Genomic DNA, 22,943 nt, shown 5'->3' with positions numbered 1-22,943 from the left:
ACAACGGACACGCTTAAATACCAAGTCTTTCCTTAGCCAGAACCTCCCTTAACAACACTTTCACAGTACCACCCCTTCTCCAGCACCTTCACAATATCCTAATTCTTTTCTTATGTGGAAGATCAGACAATGCTGCAACCACAGAGAATACTAAGAATTGTGATATCTCATCGAGCCGAAGCTCTGATACCACTGTTGGGAAATAACACAGCTGGAGAAAAAATAAATAAACAGAACACAACCATTAACACAAGAATATAACGTGGAAACTCCAAAACCGGAGAAAAATCACGACCGTTGTCTAAATAGACAACCAGAGAATCTATGTGAAAATTTTACAACACATAGACTTCTCTACTTTCACCCCAATCCCCTAGTACACCCACACTCTTACAAAGCAAATATTTAAATTAAATCTCACAACACTCTAATACAAGAGCATAATAGAACAAAGAAAATCAAATATAAGCTTAAAGTGCTTTTTGACTAGCGTATCTAAAAACAAAGAACTTAGGTCCAATATATAGCCTTGGTCCCCCTTGCTTCACCACACTAAGCAATGTGGGACTTCTCAAATAGCTACTTTTTAACTTCCTTCTTTATTAAAGAATTTAGGCAACATTAGACATACAATCAACCCCAACACTTTGTAGATTAGAGTTGAATCAATAAGACTTGTCAAATAAGAGTGTAGCATGGTTAAAAAGTTTAATACCTGGTATAACGTATCCTTGTTGGCACTTCCAGATGATTAATTTCCAGAAGAGTCTTTAGGCCGAGTAGTATGTATAGGGATGTACGAAAATATGATAGTTTAAATGCACTTTTGATCCTCCTAATTATGTGTTTTAAACTTTTTGATCCCCCTTATTTCAAAATCTAGCTGGTTCTTCAACTTTAATTTCCTTGAATTTTTTTGGTCCCCTTCAGTTTTGCACATATGGCCTCATTTGTTATATGGCACTGCCATAGAGGCGCCATGTCACCTTTTATGTTTTTTTAATTAATTTTTAATATTAATAATTGGTTTCTTAATACTATTTGAAAAATATTAAATTGAATAAATCGTAAAATTAAAATCAGATTGAAGGGTTTTTACGAAGAACATTTTTTCTTCCTTCTTACTTCGAGGCAACGGTAAAAAACCAAAATTTGGTCTCGACACTCAACTTCTAACACGGGAAGTAGATATCGTTCTTTGAGGTATGAATACAAATGTGGTCTTGATGCTTCGTTGATGGCAACATGGAGTGATGTGAACCCATATCGTCATTTTTATGGTTGTGTGATGTATAAGGTATGTTTTCATTTATGATTATTTTGATGTTGTTTTGTTTTACCTAGGTCACGATTTGTCAATTATTTATCTTCTTTCATCTCCATTTATGTTTCAAGCAGCAAGGCTACAAGAAATGCAATCATTTATCTTCTCATTACTATAAAATTTAAATAAATAAAAGTAAAAGGTTAAACATGCCAACATTAAAGATTAAGAAACGAAGATGAAGATGAAGTAATTGGACGATCACATGCATCCTGTTATTTGCCTTGGTTGCTTCAGCACTAATCAAATACTACTTCGACCTGATTTATAAGCAAAAATGACAAGTTTCACGCTTATTAAGAAAGATAGTTAAGTGTATTTACTTTTATTGATTTCATGTAAGAGATATAACACAATTACCCATGTACCCTTAATTAAATTGTCAACCCATAACAACATTAAGTAATTAATGTAAGGATAAATTTGGAATAATAAATGTTATCAAGCCTATGTTATCAAGCACAGATATTCTCTATCATTTCCACCTTCTCGGAGGACAGGGGACTCAACCCGGTATGGTAAGAAGAAAGAGGTCGATAGAAGTGAACTCGGAACCAGTACTTTAAAAAATCACCCTTGCAAGATTGAGCAAGTCCTAATTGGCCTAACGACAAATTGAAGGCTAAGAGAGCCCCAGGAGTAATAGTTTTCACCAACATGAAACATTTAAGGAGCTGAATTTCCTCTTCACCGGATCTACAAGAAGAACCAGCCAATATGAGGAGTTCCAAATCATGATGTCAGAATTTTTTATAGCCTTGACATTGTTCAAAGTGGAAGGAGTCCCCACCACTTCAGTGGCCATCCAATGGTACCTATTGGCATTATCCAGCTCGACTAACCGAAGTCCCCTTTAGGTCAGTTCATTAGTTTAAAGAGATCACCAGGACTGATCCAAGACACAACGTTAGACTATCCCCGACACTTTAAATGATGTGCGATTTCAGTATCACTAGGTCCACGGTCTTTCACTCCCCAGTATATCTAGACAAAGTTACCAGCATGATCCCTCCTTTGTTGGGAAGCTTCTATCTCAACCTCAATCAAGGCAAAGAGAAGCATCGATTTTTCAAGAGGATTCTCACCACCACTGAATTTCCTTGAGAATAGAACCTCTTAAGAATCTCTGAAAGGAGCTCTATCATAAAGATATTCTCCAGGTACTCCTTCTATTTCTGAATCATTAATCAGGAGATGATTTCCAATTTAAAAACCCAACTGACAGAAGAAAGGGAATGCAATTCAAACTTCATTCCCCCTTTTAAAGAAGAAAAAGAAGCGCTACTCCTCGAACCACTCTCTATGTTAATAGGGCTATTGCTTATCTTAACAAGGAGACATCAAATACTTCAAGAAAAATCTTGAGTTAGGAGAAGGTACATTAAAATGTAAGGTCAAAGGTAGTGAAGCGAAAGAGATGGTTGGAAGTTGAAGCTTTGAATGCGTGATGACGGTTACTCCTGAAAAACGTTCCTAGAGAAGAGGGAAAAACTCAAAGGAAATAAGGGGAATTCAAATTTCCTCTATTCATATATAGGAGACTGCTAAATTGACTTGGATGCAATTGTTCTGTGCCGACCAAAGGCCTAATAAGGTAAGGCCCACTTATTTTGTCTGCTCCGTTGATCCCAAGGTATAAATACCTTCATAAGGGGTTTTCAAGTACACAATCTCTGATCTTTATTTTCACTATGATTATCTTGAATCCTAAATTGAATTGAATGTTGGAGTACTAACCGTGCAAACACCCTCCTCTTTGATCCACTATACCGGAGATTAGAAACACCGGTTCAACATCAATGCCTCTGGTTCAAGAAGCATCGAGATTGCAACTTTCGGTTCAAAGTGTCGCGTCACTGAATCGCTTAGGAAGCTTCACTCCACTGTAACTTCCGCCACTTTCTCCATTTCTAGTTCTACAACGGAACAAATCTAATTATGTAAAAATGATTAATAAAATCTTTCATATGTACTTGAGAAAAGGCACAAAATTAATGTAAAAAAACATTAATGATTCTACTCAGCAATATGTAATGAACTGAGTCAAACAACAAAAACCATTCAGTTTTCAAACATGACTCGAGTCATATTTTTAGAACTAAAAATAGAATTGGAAAATGTAGGCATGAGTCGATTTATGCCTAACCTTGAATGATTCATGGTCAACTATATTGAAACCTAAGTCATTGAATCTATTGTCTGGAATAACATCAATGCACCATCTTTTGTTAGGAGTAGTCAAATTAATGCTTTTTTTTACCGTTATTTATACATTTAAGTGACACATCACAAACCCGGATATAAAACAAAAAAAGAACTAACGCGTAAAAAAATAAATGAATAAAAACATATCATATTTCTCCCTCCTTGATATGTCTTGCTAAATGGCCCTCATAAAGTGTTAATACTAAAGTGTCGTACGGATCCATATTCCTCAACATGAAACTCATGCTCTTAAAGTTGAGAATGTCACACATATGGTCCAACTCTGTTCGCTGGGATTATACATTGGCGCTCATGCCTAGTGGAGGAAGTGGTAGAGTTTTTGTTCCCCTTGTCACAATTTCCCAACATATTATTCTTATCCATTTATGAAAATTGACAAATTCATCAACAAGAAATTACCATACAGGCAAATCAACAAATAGAAAATAACAAATTTTAACTTTGAAGTTTTGTCAAACTTGATTAATATCGGATGATTATGATTAAGTGATTGTGAAGGCGAGATAATCCGAAAAGTTAACTTTGACACACAATTTAAGCATTCTTGTGAGACATTTATTATAAGGGAGATTCTACGGTGCATTCGCCCGTTTGACTTCAGTGGTGAAGTCACTGCAATTGACCAATAGAATTAAAGCCCTAATCAACCCTAATTAATTCTAAGTTAATTTAAGCCACATCAGCTCTATGGTAAAAATAACTTTACTGTGGGACCCATTTTTAAAAAAAACTTTTGATTATTGCATATAAGTCCCCATTCATTTAATAATATCTTACAAATTAAAGTTAACTTTTATTTTTTTTATTTTATTAGATGATAATTTATTTTAAACACAAATTATATTTTTTCTTCAAATTCTTTCTTCTCGTTCTTTCTCCCAACTTCCCAATTCTTTCTCCCAACTTCCCAATCGAAGAAATCAATTTTGAAACCCTAAATCTCTAAATTCCTCCACTGCGATGTCGCTCTCCTACTCCAACTTCTTCCTCGATGATGATCTCCTATACAACGAGGAAACCTCCAGCATCTTATCCGGAGATTTGCCGGCGGAAAGCTTCTCTGGTGTTGATTTGTCTCCGCCGTCGGAGGAAGAGTTATGCACTTTCTATTAATTTTACGTTATTCTATAATCTATACTATTGTGAAAGCTTACATTTTGAAAATTGTTCTTAGGTAAACTGGGTGTTCTTGAACATGACAAGGTTGAGTTGAATAATATGCATAGACGTGTACTGTGCATGGTTTTATAAGGAGCAAGAATCAACCTTCGCAGTGGATCCTGACTGAATATACTTCATGAAAATTTGCAAACATGTGAAACGTGGGTAAATCAACTAAATGAATTGTTGAAACTGGAAGCCGGTAGACCGCGGAATCTTCTGGTATGCTATTGGACAAACACTTGCTTTATAATTTTGCTTTTTATTTTCATTGATTAGTTAAAATGAACTTTTCCCAGATATTGTTTCTGATTCACTAGGTTTTTGTTCATCCAAGGAGTGGGAAGAGTAATGGCCGTAGAAACTGGGAAGCTGTGGCTCCGATATTCTCACGTGCTAAAGTAGAAACGAAGGTGAAACTTTAGCATCTCGTATGATTTCCTGAATGGATAGCAACTGATAAAATGTTGAAATATGTTTTTAAGTCCAATCAGCTGTATTTGTCTACGACGCTCATATTGAGGGGCTGTTTGGCCTAGCTTTCTTTGGCATTGAAAGGCCTACTTTCATGCCGCTGAGTATAATAATTGGATAACATGCTTAATTCATTCAGTACATGATATTAAGTAGTAAGTAATGATCAAATAAGATTGTTGACGGGATCCAAGTAATCGATTTTTTCTTTTTTCACCAGGTGATTGTGACTGAGAGAGCAGGACAAGCATATGATATGATGTTATCTATAACAAATAAGGAGCTTAACTCATATGATGGTGTTATAGCTGTTGTAAGAACTTAACTCCAGTCTCTTACATTGTACTAAATCATATATTTTTCAAAATGTTGTTGATATGTTTATGACGAGGCTTCATGTTATTGAAGTAAATCATATATATTTCAAAATGTTGTCGATATGTTTATGACGAGGCTTCGTGTTGTTGAAGTTTTAAATCATGGTTTTTTATTTAGATGTCGTTCGCTTAACCACTTTTGAAATTTCCTTGTTGCTTTCAAGTGATTTTCTTATGTTCTTTTGAGTTATTGTATTTTTCTAATCGAGGTGGTTTCAGAGTGGTGATGGATTTTTCAATGAAATCCTTAATGGGTTTCTTTCTCCCAGGCTTAAAGCTCCCTACCCACCAACTCCTCCAGGTTTTGTTCATTTGGCTAAAGATAAAGGCGATTCCTTGGCTGCGGACGAAGATGGAATATTTGAAAAGACTCCAAGTCAAATTGAAGACCACCTTCCTCTGATTTCAAGTCCAAACCAACCTCGGTCTAGAATATTGAATCCTAGTGAGTTCAGTTTATCTGAACTTCATTAAGTTAGAAAATAATTTGCATCAGCACGTTGATATATAGGAAAGAATAGTAAAGAAAAAATACAGTTGCAAGTTAATTTCGTAGAAATATAAAACCACAGAAAAGAAAAGGAAATAAATATTATCAATTTTATGCTTGACTTGTTTTTATGGCTTCTGAAGATTCGGAAGATAAAGCTCCCGGGTTTCCTGTTCCTAATGAATGGTTTAGATTTGGGATCATTCCCTCAGGTTCAACTGATGCCATTGTAATCTGGTATTTTTTTTCTTCCTAGTATTCTTGAATTTTCAGTTCTACTTCAGCATAAACCGAAGATATGAATGTAGTCTATCCTTGTAGTTTTCTAATACAATTTTGGGTTTTGTGAAATTTTGAATATTTTGTAGTACAACTGAAACCCGAGATCCTATAACTTCTGCATTGCATATTGTACTTGGTAAAAGGGTGCACCTTGACATAGCTCAAGTTGTACGATGGAAAACAACTCCGAGATCCGAGGTTGAACCTTTTGTGCGCTATGCAGCTTCCTTTTCAGGGTAATTTCCTTATGTTTTGTTACCCGATGTAAATGTCTACCTTTTGACACATGCTAGCAATGTCATCTTGCATATGCTACACACCAATCCACGGTTACTTTAAAGATTTATTTAGTAATCTTATATTCTGCATACATTAATGACAACAGGTATGGATTTTATGGCGATGTTATCACAGAGAGCGAGAAGTATCGCTGGATGGGTCCCAAACGTTACGATTATGCTGGAACAATGGTGTTTTTAAGACACAGGTATTGTCCAAGTGGATATGACGCGGTGCTTATCATCTCAACTTTAAATATCTTTTTTTGAACTGCGTGTTTTTTTCAGGTCATATGAGGCAGAAATATCATACCTAGATGTTGAATCAGAGGAAACCATTCCAACTCCCAAAAGGAATCGTGATAGTAGCATGTTATGGGGATTGAAAGCTCCACGCAGATCAGAAAGATGTATCTGCCGTATTAACTGCAAAGTTTGCAATGAAACGCCAAAGAATGCAGCCACTGAAATTAGCAGCCTAACGCCTCATTTAAATTCAGAAACGGGAAAATGGGTGAAATCCAAAGGTCGGTTTATTAGTGTTGGAGTTGCGGTAATCTCTTGCAGAAATGAAAAAGCTCCTGATGGTTTGGTTGCCGAGGCACACCTTTCAGATGGTTTCCTTAATCTCATAATGATTAAAGAATGTCCTCACGCTTCTTATTTATGGTAAGCATTGTCTGGCTATCTTTCCATATTAGACTATGTTTGGATAAATAACTTACTTAAGTGGTTATAGCATAAGTGCATGTGTATAAGCTCTTTTCTCTAACAAAAGATAAAATAAAGTCTAACTTTTTTTATTTAAGCTATAAGCTGTTTAGCAGCTATCCTAGAAAGCTTATTAAAGTAAGCTGGAAGGAACTTATGGACATGTCATAAGTTATTTCTGTAAGCTCTTTCAAGTCGTCTTTCTATGCTTATGTCAGGAGATAAGCTCAAATAAATCAATCCAAACAGATCTTAAGTCTCTTGATAATCTTATCGTCTTTGTTTGTTTGTTTAATGATACAGGCACCTGACTCAACTTACAAGAAGAGGGGGAAGCCCTTTGAATTTCAAGTTTGTTGAACATCACAAGGTTAGTTTTTTTCCAATCCACGCCACCTTTTTCTATTGCGAGCTTACTAATTTTACTGAGCACTCGCAGACTCCAGCATTTACTTTCACTTCTTCTGGCAACGAGTGTATGGAATGTGGACGGCGAGATGTTTCAGGCACATCAACTCTCTGCTCAAGTGTTTCGCGGTCTCGTGTGCATGTTTGCAACTGGTCCTGAAGTATAATCGAAGAGTTTTGTCGAAGATATTAAACGGAACAATGATAAAGCTTATTTAGTACCAGCTACATAGAACTTTTGTGTATATATATAAGCATGGAGAGAAGATTTTGCTACATTTAAGTATATATATGTAACCCTTGGTTCACAATTTAATGTTTTTATAAGGTGAATTCTTGTATCTTGAGGATCAAATGCAAGTCACCTTAATATGGATGTTGTAGCTATTTTATTTATATATGTAGCAGTGTCATGATCTATGTCATGGGTTTTATGAATATAGCCCTGAGTAACTAGGTCTTTTGGATCTTGTATTATATATATTTTCTAATATAGTCAATACTTAATATAGATGGGTAAACCATGTTGTGCTTTTCATAATCGCACTTAAAGAATCAAAATTGCAATTAAACCTGAAACTATGGCATAAACAAATAATTGTACATATGTTTTAGTCGAGCTCAGTGTGCCTTGAGTTCCAAGTAACAGAAGATGATGGAAACTTCAACGATATGATAAGGACCAGATTTGATTGATCGCTAAAGTACATACACAATCCTACAATATAATCAAATTTATTTACACTTGAAATCCAATATTTTTTCATGTATCCAAACAGAATATCTGAAACCAGGTAATCATCACATGTGAACTCTTTAGTTAGTCTAGCTACATTAAAGGAATCATTTAACTAAATATTAGCATTGAGGAAGATAATGAAATATGCAAGTATCATATTTTATCAGGTCTTCCACTCCAAAATTGCTGATAAAAGCGTGTAATTAGGAATTAGATACTTATGAGGTAAAGCCATATTTGTCATCGGTGATTTGTCGTGATTTTCAAGCCACTTTTCATTGCTTTGCGATCGTATGTATATCCGTCCGCAGCAACACAAGGATCATCCATCACATCCTGCATCAAATCAAATCAAATACGATGAGCATCTTCAAAAGCATTATGAGCTACCACCAGAGTCAAGTGCAAGTGGTTGGTGCACATTGCGTGCGAGTGTCGTAAACCTTGGAATATCGATTTCAAATTTGCAAATTGCGGAATATTTGACTACCTGAAGTATAGGACATATAAAATGATTGGGAGGTTTAGATAAATGTTCTTTAATTTCATACAACACAGAACTTGAACACCACAGAAAAAATTCATGTAATTACAGCAGATGCAGCTGCAGCAGCTACCCGACGGCTAACACTTGTACCCAACACAAATCTTTCCCTCAAATTAGCTGCTTCAGTCAGTCCATCTCTAGCCCGTTCAAGACCTTCTGCTACATATTGACTAACCTGTAAAATACATCAAGAATGACCCCAGAAGAATGAGCTTCTGCCAACTAAATGTATAAAATATCTGAATGCTGACAAATTGTGAAGTTTACTTACTTGGTCTAACAGGCAAGTAAACGCTGCTTTTACATGGGATGCCAGTGTAGCAGGCTGTAAAGTAACAACAGTTAAAATTATAATTGCATTTACCAAGGATTAATTTATCAAATTTAGAAGAAATAAATTAGCATCTTAACTAAACTAAGACAAAAAATTTATTGACACATTATAAATATCAAGGACTGATGAATTCTTTAAGAAACGAACTTAGATAAAATAAATTATTGACATGAAATGAATTTAATATAAATTAATTTGTTCAACAGTTAAGGCTTAAGGCTGATGAAAGTAAACTTCACATATAGTGTTTCTTACATCCAGGCGGTCACACTTCTAATCCAATTAAACAAAACCAACTGGGCAGAAAGCCAGAAACTCCATATTCAAGCAACACAACTATGTTGCAAAGGATTCTTCAGAAGAAGAAATAATGCTTTCCCAAATTCCAATCAAGAAAGAAATTACCTGGGAGGAAAAGAGATTGCATCTTGAGATTGCTTCTTCATTCCAACGTACAAACTCTGTTACGACAGTGACAGATGTTTGCTGCTGAGAAGAAGCTACCGCAGCTCCCTTTGAACGTCCAATTGTCCCAGTCCCAGATGAATCAGAAATCTGGCTTTCAGCTCGCAATTCTTCCATCTGCATTCCACCTATTCATGTAAAGGTTTTCAAAACCAATTCTAATTTGGAAGGACAGGAAATTGAAACAATTGCAAACCTTCACTTTATATAACTGTCTGAGAGATGCCTGCTCATATTCAGGATATTCATCCTTGTGATTTGAAAACAGGGACTCTGTCAGGCCTGATATGCAAAAGGTAATACAAGCATGAAGCATGTTAAACATTAGTGCATATTTATGAGATGGTGTGAGGACATAAAAACTAAAAAGTCAAAAGCTCTACTTGAAAATTGCCTAAGGCTAGAATAGAGCTTTTGGGATTTGCAGGTTAAATATCACATTTTCCATTAAGTTGTATCATAATTAAACCTTTCTGTTTACCATTAAAAATATATTTAAAAAATTATATATATATACATATATATATATATATATATATATATATATTGCCGGAGCAAGTAGTTATATGTGAAATTAAGGTTAAAAATGATAATCAGTTTTAACAATCATTGGTAACTAGAGAGCAAGGCTTCCACAATAATTGCATTGTAAGTCATTGCATCAAATTATAATGCGAGCAGAAGACCACTGTTAAGAAATCAACAAAAAATAATCAGTACCATGTATCATAACAAAAACAAAACTTTTCTTGCATAAACTCAAGTATTGTCACAAAATACATTTAATGGGCAGATAAAATATTCCTTCTAGTACCATGTGCACCTATATTCCAAACCAATATTCCTTTTACAGAAGAGTTTATCAAAATCAGGCACATTCAAAGTAAATTCATTACCTTCAACATCCAAGTCACCGCATCCTACAACTCGGAGATCTCTAGCAATTTCTTGGGTTTTTTTCATACGCCACCGCCAGCATTCGAATATACTGCATCCTCAAACCAAATGCAGATTACATTGAGATCAGCCTGCAGTCTAAACTGGCACTTAGATGATAATAATGAAGTCAGTAAGTTAATTATACTCACGAATAGGAGCCCACCTTCCTCCATGGAAGGTATATTCACAAGAGATGGTTTAACTAATAGTTTGTATAATTATACTCATTTACTTTCCCTATATTCCCAATGGTACATGGAACCTTCTTTTCAGGAAGCTATAATAACACCAAAAAAAAATCAAAACAAGAAGCAAAACAACAACAACAATGGCAATTAAATTCGATTTGTTAAGAGAAAGAGAACGAAGCTGACCTTTTCCCCAAGCTCCATAGCTCTCTTAACAGCCATCGATTAAGCTTCACATGAACTTCCGCTTTCCACCTGTAGCCATGGTAGGAGTAAGAGATGTGTGGGTTTTCGGTGAAATTAGAAAGACAAGTATTTTAATTTGTGTTTGAATAGGTATCGATGAAAGAGAGGGAGATGAAAATTTTGGGCTTTCAAAGGAGGGAAATGTTGGAGCGTTCTAAATTTTTTTAAGGTTTGTGAGAAAAGCTGCGAGGGAATATGAAAATTGGGAGAAGTTTGAGTTAGCATCGGATTAGGCTATAAATTGGGTCAATATATTTATAAAACACAATATATAAAATTGTTATTTTCATTTATTTATTCTTTTATTTATTTATACAATCGGGTCAATATCTTTTATTTCATTTACTTAGAAACCTAAAGTTTAAAAATAAATATTTATTTTTTTTATTTAATTGTTATTTTCATTTTTAAAACACAATATATAACCGTCTCATTTTTAAAAATAAACATTTATTCTTTTATTTTTATTTATTTTTAGTCAGACAATCATTCGTTGACTGTCAGACATGGTTCACACATAGTTAACCATCGTCTATGCATATCTAACATAGTTCACACATAGTTAACCATCATCTATTGACTATCTTCGATGTTTCACACATAGTTGACCATCATCAATGCATCTCTGATATAGTTCACCATCATCAACTGACTATTTTCCATGGATCACAATAGTCGACCATCATCAGTTGACTCCCTATCATGGTTCACACATAGTCGAACATCATCAATGCATCCCTAACATGGTTCACACATAGTTGACCATCATCAATTGACTCTCAGACATGGTTCACACATAATTGACCATCATCAATGCATCTCTGACATGGTTCACCACCATTTACTACGTTATTTTTCAGGGTTCACACATAGTTGACCATCATTAATGCATCTTTGACATGATTCGCCATCATCTACTGACTATTTTCCATGGTTCACACATGGACGACCATCCTTAATGCATCTCTGACATGGTTCACCATCATCTACTGACTATTTCCATGGTTCACACATGGTTGACCATCATCAATGCATTTCTAACATGGTTCACACATAGTTGACCATCATTAGTTGACGTAGTTCAGGCACAGGGTTGTACGCCCTTGAATTTGATTTGATATGGTTTGAAGGCTTTTTGAATGGCCTATCGTAGTTTTTGAAATGCGAAGTTCGAAGGTATTTTGAATTACCTTATCGTAGTTTTGAACATCGCAGTGTTGAAGAGATGAATTTCCGTAGTGTCGTGGTTTAGTGTGTTTGATGCTTGGACGTAAACCCCTGATTTAGTATGTCACTGTTAGCTGCGATGAACAATAGGTTTGATCATTATAGTTAACAGATTAAATAATGTATTGCTGGTTGCTCTGATTGATAGATTCGATAGTCGGACATCATCAATTGACTTCGTGACATGGTTCACACATAGTCGAACATCATTAGTGCATCACTGGCATAGTTCACACACAATCGACAATCATCAGTCCATCCTTGATATGGTTCACACATAGTCGGACATCATCAGTTGACTCCCTGACATGGTTCACACATAGTTGACCATCTCCTTTCCATCTGTAACATGGTTCACACATAGTCGACCATCTCCTATCCATCCCTAACATGGTTCACACATAGTGGGTCATCATCAGTTGACTCCCTGACATTGCTCACATATAGTCGAACATCACCAGTGCATCCTTGACATGGTTCACATATAGTCGACCATCATGAGTTGACTCCCTTACATGGTTCACACATAGGTGACCATCTCCTATCCATCTGTAACATGGTCACACATAGTCGACCATCTCCTATCCATCTATAACATGGTTTCACATAGTCAAACATCATCAATTGACTCCTTGAAATGGTTCATAAATAGTCGACCATCATCATTTGACTCCCTGACATGGTTCACACATAGTTGGACATCATCAATTGACTCCTTGACATGGTTCACACATAATCGACCATCATCAACTGACTTTCTGACATGGTTCGCACATATTTGACCATCATCAGTTGACTCCTTGAAATGGTTCACACATAGTTGACCATCATCGTTTGACTCCCTGACATGGTTCATACATAGTTGGCCATCATCAGTTGACTCCCTCACATGGTTCACAAATAGTTGACCATCTCCCATCCATCTGTAACATAGTTCGCACATAGTCGAAAATCATCAGTGCATCTATTACATAGTTCACACATAGTCAAACATCATCAATTGACTCTTTGACATGATTCACACATAGTCAGACATCATCGGTGCATCCCTTACATGGTTCACACATAGTTGACCATCATCAGTTGACTCCTTGACATGGTTCACACATAGTTGACCATCTCATATCCATTTGTAACATGGTTCACACATAGTCGACCATCTTCTATCCATATATAACATGGTTCACACATAGTCAGTCACATCAGTTGACTTCCTGACATAGTTCACACATAGTCGAACATCATTTGTTTACTCCCTGACATGGTTCACACATGGTCCACCATCATCAGTTGACTCCTTGAAATGGTTCACACATAGTTGACCATCATCGTTTGACTCCCTGACATGGTTCATACATAGTTGGCCATCATCAGTTGACTCCCTCACATGGTTCACAAATAGTTGACCATCTCCCATCCATCTGTAACATAGTTCGCACATAGTCGAAAATCATCAGTGCATCTATTACATAGTTCACACATAGTCAAACATCATCAATTGACTCTTTGACATGATTCACACATAGTCAGACATCATCGGTGCATCCCTTACATGGTTCACACATAGTTGACCATCATCAGTTGACTCCTTGACATGGTTCACACATAGTTGACCATCTCATATCCATTTGTAACATGGTTCACACATAGTCGACCATCTTCTATCCATATATAACATGGTTCACACATAGTCAGTCACATCAGTTGACTTCCTGACATAGTTCACACATAGTCGAACATCATTTGTTTACTCCCTGACATGGTTCACACATGGTCCACCATCATCAATTGACTCGCTGACATGGTTCACACAAGGTCGATCATCTCATATCCATCTATAACATGGTTCACACATAGTTGGACATCATCAGTTGACTCCGTGACATGGTTCACACATAGTCGAACATCATCAGTGCATCCCTGGCATAGTTCACACATAATCGACCATCATTAGTCCATCCTTGATATGGTTCACACATAGTCGGACATCATCAGTTGACTCCGTGACATGGTTCACACATAGTTGACCATCATCTATTTAAACAAACGTTACTTTTTAAATTTAAATTTAAAACTTTCTTTTTAAACTTTAAAAAAATAAATTTAACGTGAATTTTTTACTTAAAAGATTAAAATAAACGTCAAAATTTAAATTTTAAATTGGTGTGATATTTCTTAATTTAAACATAATTTAGTTTTTAAATAAAAAAAATTAAAATTTTACAAAATAAATTTAATGTGGGATTTGTTAATTTATAATTTATTTATTTTAAATTTTTTTAAAAATATCATGTTTTTAAATAAAAAATAATATTAATTCTAATTTTAAATACAAATTTTAATTATGCAGTCATTCCCTAATTAATTTTAGTCTTAATTAATATAATTTTAATAATCTTAAACATAACATAATATAGTTTTAATCTTAAACATAACATCAATGCATCCTTGACATGGTTCTCACATAGTAGGACATCTTTAGTTGACTGTCTGACATGGTTCACACATAGTCGACCATCTTCAGTGCATCCCTGATATGGTTCACACATAGTCGACCATCTTCAGTGCATCCCTGATATGGTTCACACACAGTCGATTATCTCCTGTCCATCTATAGCATGGTTCACACATAGTTGGACATCATCAGTTGACTCCCTGACATGGTTCACACATAGTCGGACATTATTAGTGCATCCCTGACATGGTTCACATATAGCCAAGCATCATCTGTTGACTCCCTGGCATGGTTCACACATGGTCGACCATCATCTGTTAACTATCTTCCATGGTTCACACATAGTTGATCATTATATACGTATCTTAGACATAGTTCACACATGATTGACCATCCTCTGTTGACTATATTTCATGGTCCACACATAGTTGACCATCATCTGTTGAATCTCTTCCATGGTTCACACATAGTTGACCATCATCTATGTATCTCAGACATAATTCTCACATAGTTGACCATCCTCTATTGATTATATTCCATGGTTCACACATAGTTGATCATCATGTATTCATCTGTAACATGGTTCACACATAGTTGACCATCATTAGTTGACTCCCTGACATGGTTCACACATAACAACCATTATCAGAGCATCCTTGACATGGTTCACACATATTTGACCATCATTTGTGCATCTCCAACATAGTTCACACATAGCTGACAGTCTTCTATTGGCTATCTTCCATAGTGCACACATATTTGACCATCATTTATGAATCTCTGACATAGTTCACACACAGTTGACCATCTTCTGTTGACTATCTTCCATTGTTCACACATAGTTGACCACCATCTATGCTTCTCTGACATAATTCACACATAGTTTACCATCTTCTATTGACTATCTTCCACGGTTCACACAAACTTTACCGTCATCTATTGACTATCATTTGTTGAATATCTAACATAGTTCACACATAGTTAACCATCTTCTATTGATTGTCTTACATGGTGCACACATATTTGACCATCTTCTGTTGACTATTTTCCATTGTTCACACATAGTTGACCATCATCTATGCATCTCTGACATAATTGACACATAGTTTACCATCTTTTGTTGACTATCTTACATGGTTTAAACATATTTGACCATCATATATGCATCTCTTACATAACTCACACATATTTTACCATATTTTGCTGACTATCTTCCATGGGTCACACATATTTGACCATCATCAATGCATCTCTGACATCGTTCACACATGGTCGACCATCATCAATTGACTTTCTGACATGGTTCACACATAGTTGACCATCATCAGTTGACTCCTTGACATGGTTCACACATAAAACTAATTTATAAAACAAATAAAAGAATAATAATAAAAAACCTGGATAGAAATCCTGTGTGGTACTCCCTTGATGATCCATGGTGAACCTTCAGCATTGATGCGTTGGATCCTTGCTTGGTACGGATCTGGTGATAGAGAACCAAGGTACATCGTGGACGCATGAAGGCTCATTGCACTGAATCTGTAAACAACATCCTTTAAAAAAAAAGGCAAAGAAAAACTGCAGTAGGCTGGGATCGAACCAACGCCCCTGCACTTCATTATCTTAAAGATCTCCCATTGCCGCTACGCCATCCTTGCTTCGCTGTAAGCAAACGAAAATTATACATTATATATCAAACGAAAGCGCTTAAAAATCTGAAACTAAAAAGCTTGCGCCGGTACTGTTCCTCCATTGTTCTCACCATGCTTTTCCCGGACCTGCAGATTTCATACTCATATAACACAGCAAATAAATATTAAAAAATCACATGGTTCAATTGGAAATTATATTCTGAACACAATAATGTCTTCTTTTTTGTCCAATTTTACTTATTTTGAGGAATACCAATTTGAACCCAACAATGGTGAAAAGCCAAACTCCATCTTCTTCTTCCTCAAGACCACCACCATGGCCAAACTCATATTTTCTCCATTCCTCGTCAAATTGAAAAATGTAAAATACCAAATTGCTCAGAATTTCATCACGGTTCCAACCATGTAACTTATTAAAGCTATCAACCAAAGATAAATACGAATTTCCAAAAAGTACCAAATAAACCCTAACTGAACAATTCAATCAATCTATGAACACAGTTGATTTTAATCGAAATTGACGACCCAGTTAGATTTAGCAATATAATATCTACATCTTCCTACAAAAAATTTATGCTAATGATGCTTATATGATGACAGTGTCGATGTCAACGGCGGAGAACCACCGTCGGAAAATTCTCCGAACCAATTCTAATTTCTCACGTTAGTTTTTTTTATATATTTATGTTTATATTGATTTTTTATTTTGAGTAGATTTTGATTTGGTGAAGTGGAGATTGAAGTGAAATTGTTGAAATCAAAGGGTATCCGAAATTATATTTTTACGACTATGAAAAGATGAAGTGGGGAAGATGAATCATAATTTATTTTATTCTTTTATAAACATTAAAAATTAAAAACAATATTAATATGTTAGGGACTAATAAACATTAAAATTTAAAAACAAATATTAATATGTTAGGGACTAAGTTGCAATATATAAACTATAAAATTACCACAGTAAGTGTCAATAAGGGTCATTTAATGCTTCAGTCCACTGTGGCACTATTAGGACTTAGGGCTTAATTCTGATTGGTCAGGCAGTGACTTCACCACTGAAGTCAAATGGGCGAATGCACCGTAGAATTTCCCTTATTATAATTCTCTAGGTATTATTATCTCCAATAGTCAAACTTTGTCAAAGCATAATAATACTATAAAGTGCCAAACCAAAAGAAGACAACATTAGTTGAAGAGGCTACTATATAATCTTTAAAACAAGTAGGTCACTAAACATTCCTAATCCATCACCATAATACATAATAAAAATTTTCTAATATTCAATCTCCTTAACTATTTTGTTGAACTATTCATATGGCTTTGAAGTCAAAAGGTGACAATATCTTTAGAACCATTTTGATAAGAAAATATTATACTAGGTCAACTGAGTAGGTGGGCTGAGAATAACTTTTGTGGGACATCACTATAATAAGACAGAGAGCATAATTAACTTGGCATTTGATATTGTCATAATTATCTAGATTATGAAACCACTTTGAATTCAAGATTCAACTAATTCATCAACAAGTAATTTCTCTTGAACCTTAAGGTTGTATGTACTAACTCATCAGCAAACAAATTACTTAGGATCAGGACCAAAGAAAATAAATACTCATAACCTTTTGAATGAGTCAGGACCAATGCATTATGCATGTTAGCTTTAAGCTACTCTTAAAAATTGCTTTTACTTGGCTTGGAATTAAGCTTCAAGTTATTTGTTTCAACACCCTTTTCCCTCTTCCTTATTCACAAGTTTCCAAACACGTTTTTAACATGGTGAATTCTTATCTACCCAATTCAAAAAGTTGGGTAAAGTTACTTCCAATGTAAAATGTCTTGGAAACATAAAATAATTATATTATTTTATAATTAATTAAATATGTTAAAATTAAATGAGATCTTCTGATTGTATGAAGGTACACTACCCAACTTTTTAAGATGGGTAGAGAAGTTGTCCCCTTCTAACATTACTTCTTTTTTTTTAACATAGACGACATAGTTATAATCAATAACACAACAGTGAGTATCAAGGTTCGAACCCTAATAATCAAGGCCGTCACAAGTTTTTGGAGGCCCTGTGTAGATTAGCCGCAATTTAACCATAAAAAATTATTAGAGGCCCTATGTACTCATGATTTAACCTTCCTGATATTTTATGAGGCCCTATTTAACTATAGTTTAATTCTAAAAAATTTGAGGCCCTGTGCGGTAGCCCGCTTTGCACGCCCTCAAAGACGGCTCTGCTAATAATGACGTCTAACCTAACAATATCGATTTATTTTTTTTGCCAGTTGAAATAGGATTTGCAGATTATATTATTATATTATTTTTTTTATTTCATTCTCAATATCATATAATAAATTTTGACTAAATCTAAACCATTTAGAGTTTTAGACTAAGTCTTTTTTCTTGCAAGGTACTTACTCCATTCTTCTCTTCCACTTTAAAATGTATTTTTAAATTAGATAGTGACCAACTCCAACTTTTTTTCATTTTTTTCATGTCATGCAATAACTTTCTACCAAGTTTCTTTTCTATAAATACCACTTCCAATCACATTACCCATGCAATCAAGTTTGAGAACTTCTCTTCTATGTATTTCTTCTTCTTTGAGCTGATATTCAGAAAAACAACAATGAGCAATTCTATGAGTTTTCTTATACTTTTTTCTTTACTAGCCTTTGCTCCTTTCTGCCACTGTAACAAGAAAATAGGATCATACCTTTATCCACAGTTTTATGACTATTCATGTCCACAAGCTCAGAATATTGTCAAGTCCATCCTTGCCAATGCTGTTGCAAAAGAACCTCGTATAGCTGCTTCACTTTTGAGACTTCATTTCCATGATTGTTTTGTCAAGGTATGTAATATTGTCATAAAAATTTATCATCAGGATTCAGGGCCTTTGAGGACATACAAGCGGACTATCGCACAAAACTCAAAATTCGTCTTTGAGGGTCTCGTAAAATATTTGCTACCGTTAAACTATAATTAAATAGAATATCTATTTCTCTTGTTATAGTTAAAGTGCGACTAATTTATAGATGGCGTCCAAAAACCTTAGATGACTCTCTGGTTATCATTATTGTCATAACCTCATGAAGTTGATCATTTTGCAGGGTTGTGATGCTTCAATTTTACTAGATAACAGTGTAAACATCATCAGTGAGAAGGGGTCAAATCCTAACCGTAATTCAGCAAGAGGATTTGAAGTCATTGATGAAATTAAATCTGCATTAGAGAAAGCATGCCCTCATACAGTGTCTTGTGCTGACATTTTGGCTATAGCTGCTAGAGATTCAACTGTTCTTGTAAGTATTTGCTTTTGCTCTCGGCTGTAAGCAGTTATATAATAAGCGCTTTTCTATAAGCACTTTTTTGTTACCTTATTTTGTAGGCTGGTGGACCAAACTGGGAAGTGCCTTTAGGAAGAAGGGATTCATTAGGTGCAAGCTTAAGTGGTTCCAACCACAACATTCCAGCTCCAAACAACACATTTCAAACCATCCTAACTAAATTCAAACTTCAAGGACTCGACATTGTTGACCTCGTTGCTCTTTCTGGTACACTCCTTTAACTTGTCGTATAAGTTTAAATTTTTTTATTTTGATACGTGTCAGTGTCGAACACCAGACGATGAAAAGTGTCTGCTATGTAGAGCTATGCATACATAGCTAATACTAAAACAAATTTTGTGCAATTGTTATAGGGAGCCATACTATAGGAAACTCAAGGTGCACAAGCTTTAGGCAAAGACTCTACAACCAAACTGGAAACGGCAAGCAAGATTTCACTCTTGACCAATACTATGCTAATGAATTACGCGCTAATTGTCCGAGATCGGGTGGTGACCAGAATCTGTTTTTCCTAGATTATGTGACACCAACAAAGTTCGATAACAATTACTTCAAGAACTTGTTGGCTTACAAGGGACTATTGAGTTCTGATGAAGTTTTGTTGACGAAGAATCAAGAATCAGCTGAGTTGGTGAAACTGTATGCTGAGAGAAATGATATTTTCTTTGAGCAATTTGCTAAGTCTATGATCAAGATGGGGAATGTATCTCCTTTGACAGGTTCAAGAGGACAGATTAGAAGAAATTGCAGGGTGGTTAATACTTGGTGATCAAGCAATCTATCATTGTTATGTAAAATTTATGACTGTTGAACTGCAATTGTATTTTTATGTTTCTTATTTTCCTTGGTGTGTTCACTTGGGGCATTTTGGGTTTGGATGATACTCTTATGTTTGTTATGAAATTGTTGTATTTATTTTCATATGGTTTATAAAGAAGCTATTGTTTGTCTACAAATCATAACTTGAGGGAATTGGTTTATGTTAAATGAAACTTCGAATTTAGAATTACTTGAAGGTCATAGGTTGTGCGTTTCCTTTGGTGTCCACTGTTGCCGCATGTTCATACTGTCAATGTTCCTAGTTGTTCTTATACGGCCTAAACCTACTATCACTGTCCAAGGGGTGAGGCCTAAAAATATGGAGCCCAATCAAACAAAACACGCTTACATGGTATTTCATAATGACGCCAGGCTAAGACGTCAGAGGATAACATATCACTCTCACACTTGTAAGTATGAAGTACTGATACCTGAAATACAACACAGACATTGACATGTTGACATGAGTAATGATTTTAAAAAATGAATAAATTAAACGTAATCGTAAATATCTATGTTAGGTTGAGACATCAACACAAAGACACTTTTTTTTCAAAAGTGTCGACGCTACAGACATTATAACTCAAAGGAACAAACATGAATCAGCTCTAAGAAAACACATCATTATGGTAAATGATTAGAGAAGGAGTGTCTGATGACAAAACAAATTAATTATATTCTAACATCTGTCAATTTGAACGACAATTATTCAACCAATGACTTAAGGTCTTTAGAAATCCTAGAGAAACTCATATATAAAGGACTGTAAACGTCAAATCAAGGTACACACAAATTTTCTAATCTTTACCTCTCACATCCGATAGGCAGTGACTTGGGCTTCAGAGTGTTTGCATGGATCACCTTCAACCCATTAAGAGTAACAAACCGCAGAGAACACACAACCTTGAAACTGCATGGATCTAGCCAACTTCACTATCAAGTAAATGATTCCATGTAGGAAGGAACATTGGCGCAATTTGTTAGAACGATAAATAACGTTCAATCACGTAATTAAACATCAAAATGCAAAATCGGAAGAAAATGACTCATGACTGCAACTGCTTGCAATCAGTAGCTAGCAAAAATCGTGAGAAAAAACCTCAATCGGGAAGAAAGCCTTACATCTTCCTCATCTGAATCAGAGATTCAGATCTAACCCCCTCTAGTGGTTGGGAAACTTTATACCCCTCCGGTGAATACACATGGAAACAAACAAAAGGAATTCTTGACATTTAGTTGATGGAGACACCATGACTTGGATAATGCAATGTTAAGTACCATGTGAATAGTGGCCGATTAAACTATAGGGCAAAAAGTGTTGGGGTTGATTGTATGTCTAATGTTGCCTAAATTCTTAAATAAAGAAGGAAGTTAAAAAGTAGCTATTTGAGAAGTCCCACATTGCTTAGTGTGGTGAAGCAAGGGGGGACCAAAGCTATATATTGGACCAAAGTTCTTTGTTTTTAGATACACTAGTCAAAAAGCACTTTAAGCTTATATTTGATTTTCTTTGTTCTCTTATGCCCTTGTATTAGAGTATTGTGAGATTTAGTTTAAATATTTGCTTTGTAAGAGTGTGGGTGTACTAGGGAATTGGGGTGAGAGTAGAGAAGTCTATGTGTTGTAAAATTTTCCCATAGTAATAATTCGCTGGTTGTTTATTTAGACAACGGTCGTGGTTTTTTCTCTGGTTTTGGAGTTTCCACGTTATATTCTTGTGTTATTGGTTGTGTTTTGTTTATTTAATTTTTTCTTCAGCGCTGTTATTTCCCAACAGTGGTATCAGAGCTTCGGCTCGATAAGATATCACAATTCTTAGTATTCTCTGTGGTTGCAGCATTGTCTGATCTTCCACATAAGAAAAGAAATGTGATATTGTGAAGGTGCTGAAGAAGGGGTGGTACTGTGAAAGTGTTGTTAAGGGAGGTTTTGGCTAAGGAAAGACTTGGTATTTAAGCGTGTCCGCTGTGACCCACCTCTCTTTCCTGGGAACCTACTTGGTGCACTGTTTGCAGTATACGCGCAACTACTATGTCTTATTCAAGTGCTATGAAGTTTGACATAGAGAAGTTTGATGGAAGAATCAACTTTGGCCTGTGGAAAGTACAAGTCAAGGATGTGTTGATACAATCAGGATTACACAAGGCGCTAAAAGGAAACACTTCCAACATGGAGGCTGACAAGTGGGAGGAATTAGATTTGAGAGCTGCAAGTGCAATTCGTTTGTGTTTGGAAAAGAATGTTC

At 35.4% G+C, this 22,943-nt stretch overlaps 2 protein-coding genes and 1 pseudogene across 2 annotated transcripts; 2 read left to right on the top strand and 1 right to left on the bottom strand.

Annotated features, from left to right (window-relative positions):
• Nucleotides 1-4,510: 4,510 nt before the first annotated feature.
• On the top strand, nucleotides 4,511-8,170 carry LOC131629003 (ceramide kinase-like; annotated as a pseudogene).
• A 679-nt stretch (nucleotides 8,171-8,849) lies between these two features.
• Nucleotides 8,850-10,968, bottom strand: LOC131629001 (exocyst complex component SEC10b-like). The gene is made up of 7 exons (XM_058899804.1): nucleotides 10,905-10,968; nucleotides 10,713-10,804; nucleotides 10,013-10,098; nucleotides 9,757-9,933; nucleotides 9,289-9,342; nucleotides 9,064-9,192; nucleotides 8,850-8,960 (listed from the first exon to the last, which is right to left on the bottom strand). Exons 2-7 carry the CDS (start codon nucleotides 10,777-10,779, stop codon nucleotides 8,850-8,852), a joined length of 624 nt encoding a protein of 207 aa, XP_058755787.1. The 5' UTR covers nucleotides 10,780-10,804; nucleotides 10,905-10,968.
• An 8,139-nt stretch (nucleotides 10,969-19,107) lies between these two features.
• LOC131629013 (peroxidase 72-like) lies at nucleotides 19,108-20,864 on the top strand. The gene is made up of 4 exons (XM_058899814.1): nucleotides 19,108-19,383; nucleotides 19,643-19,834; nucleotides 19,921-20,086; nucleotides 20,233-20,864. Exons 1-4 carry the CDS (start codon nucleotides 19,117-19,119, stop codon nucleotides 20,646-20,648), a joined length of 1,041 nt encoding a protein of 346 aa, XP_058755797.1. The 5' UTR covers nucleotides 19,108-19,116; the 3' UTR covers nucleotides 20,649-20,864.
• Nucleotides 20,865-22,943: the final 2,079 nt, after the last annotated feature.

Source organism: Vicia villosa, unplaced genomic scaffold (genome assembly GCF_029867415.1).
Source record: "Vicia villosa cultivar HV-30 ecotype Madison, WI unplaced genomic scaffold, Vvil1.0 ctg.000494F_1_1, whole genome shotgun sequence".
Taxonomy (NCBI): domain Eukaryota; kingdom Viridiplantae; phylum Streptophyta; class Magnoliopsida; order Fabales; family Fabaceae; genus Vicia; species Vicia villosa.
Note: the sequence above shows the minus strand (reverse complement) of the source record. Positions and strands in the feature narration are given on the sequence as shown.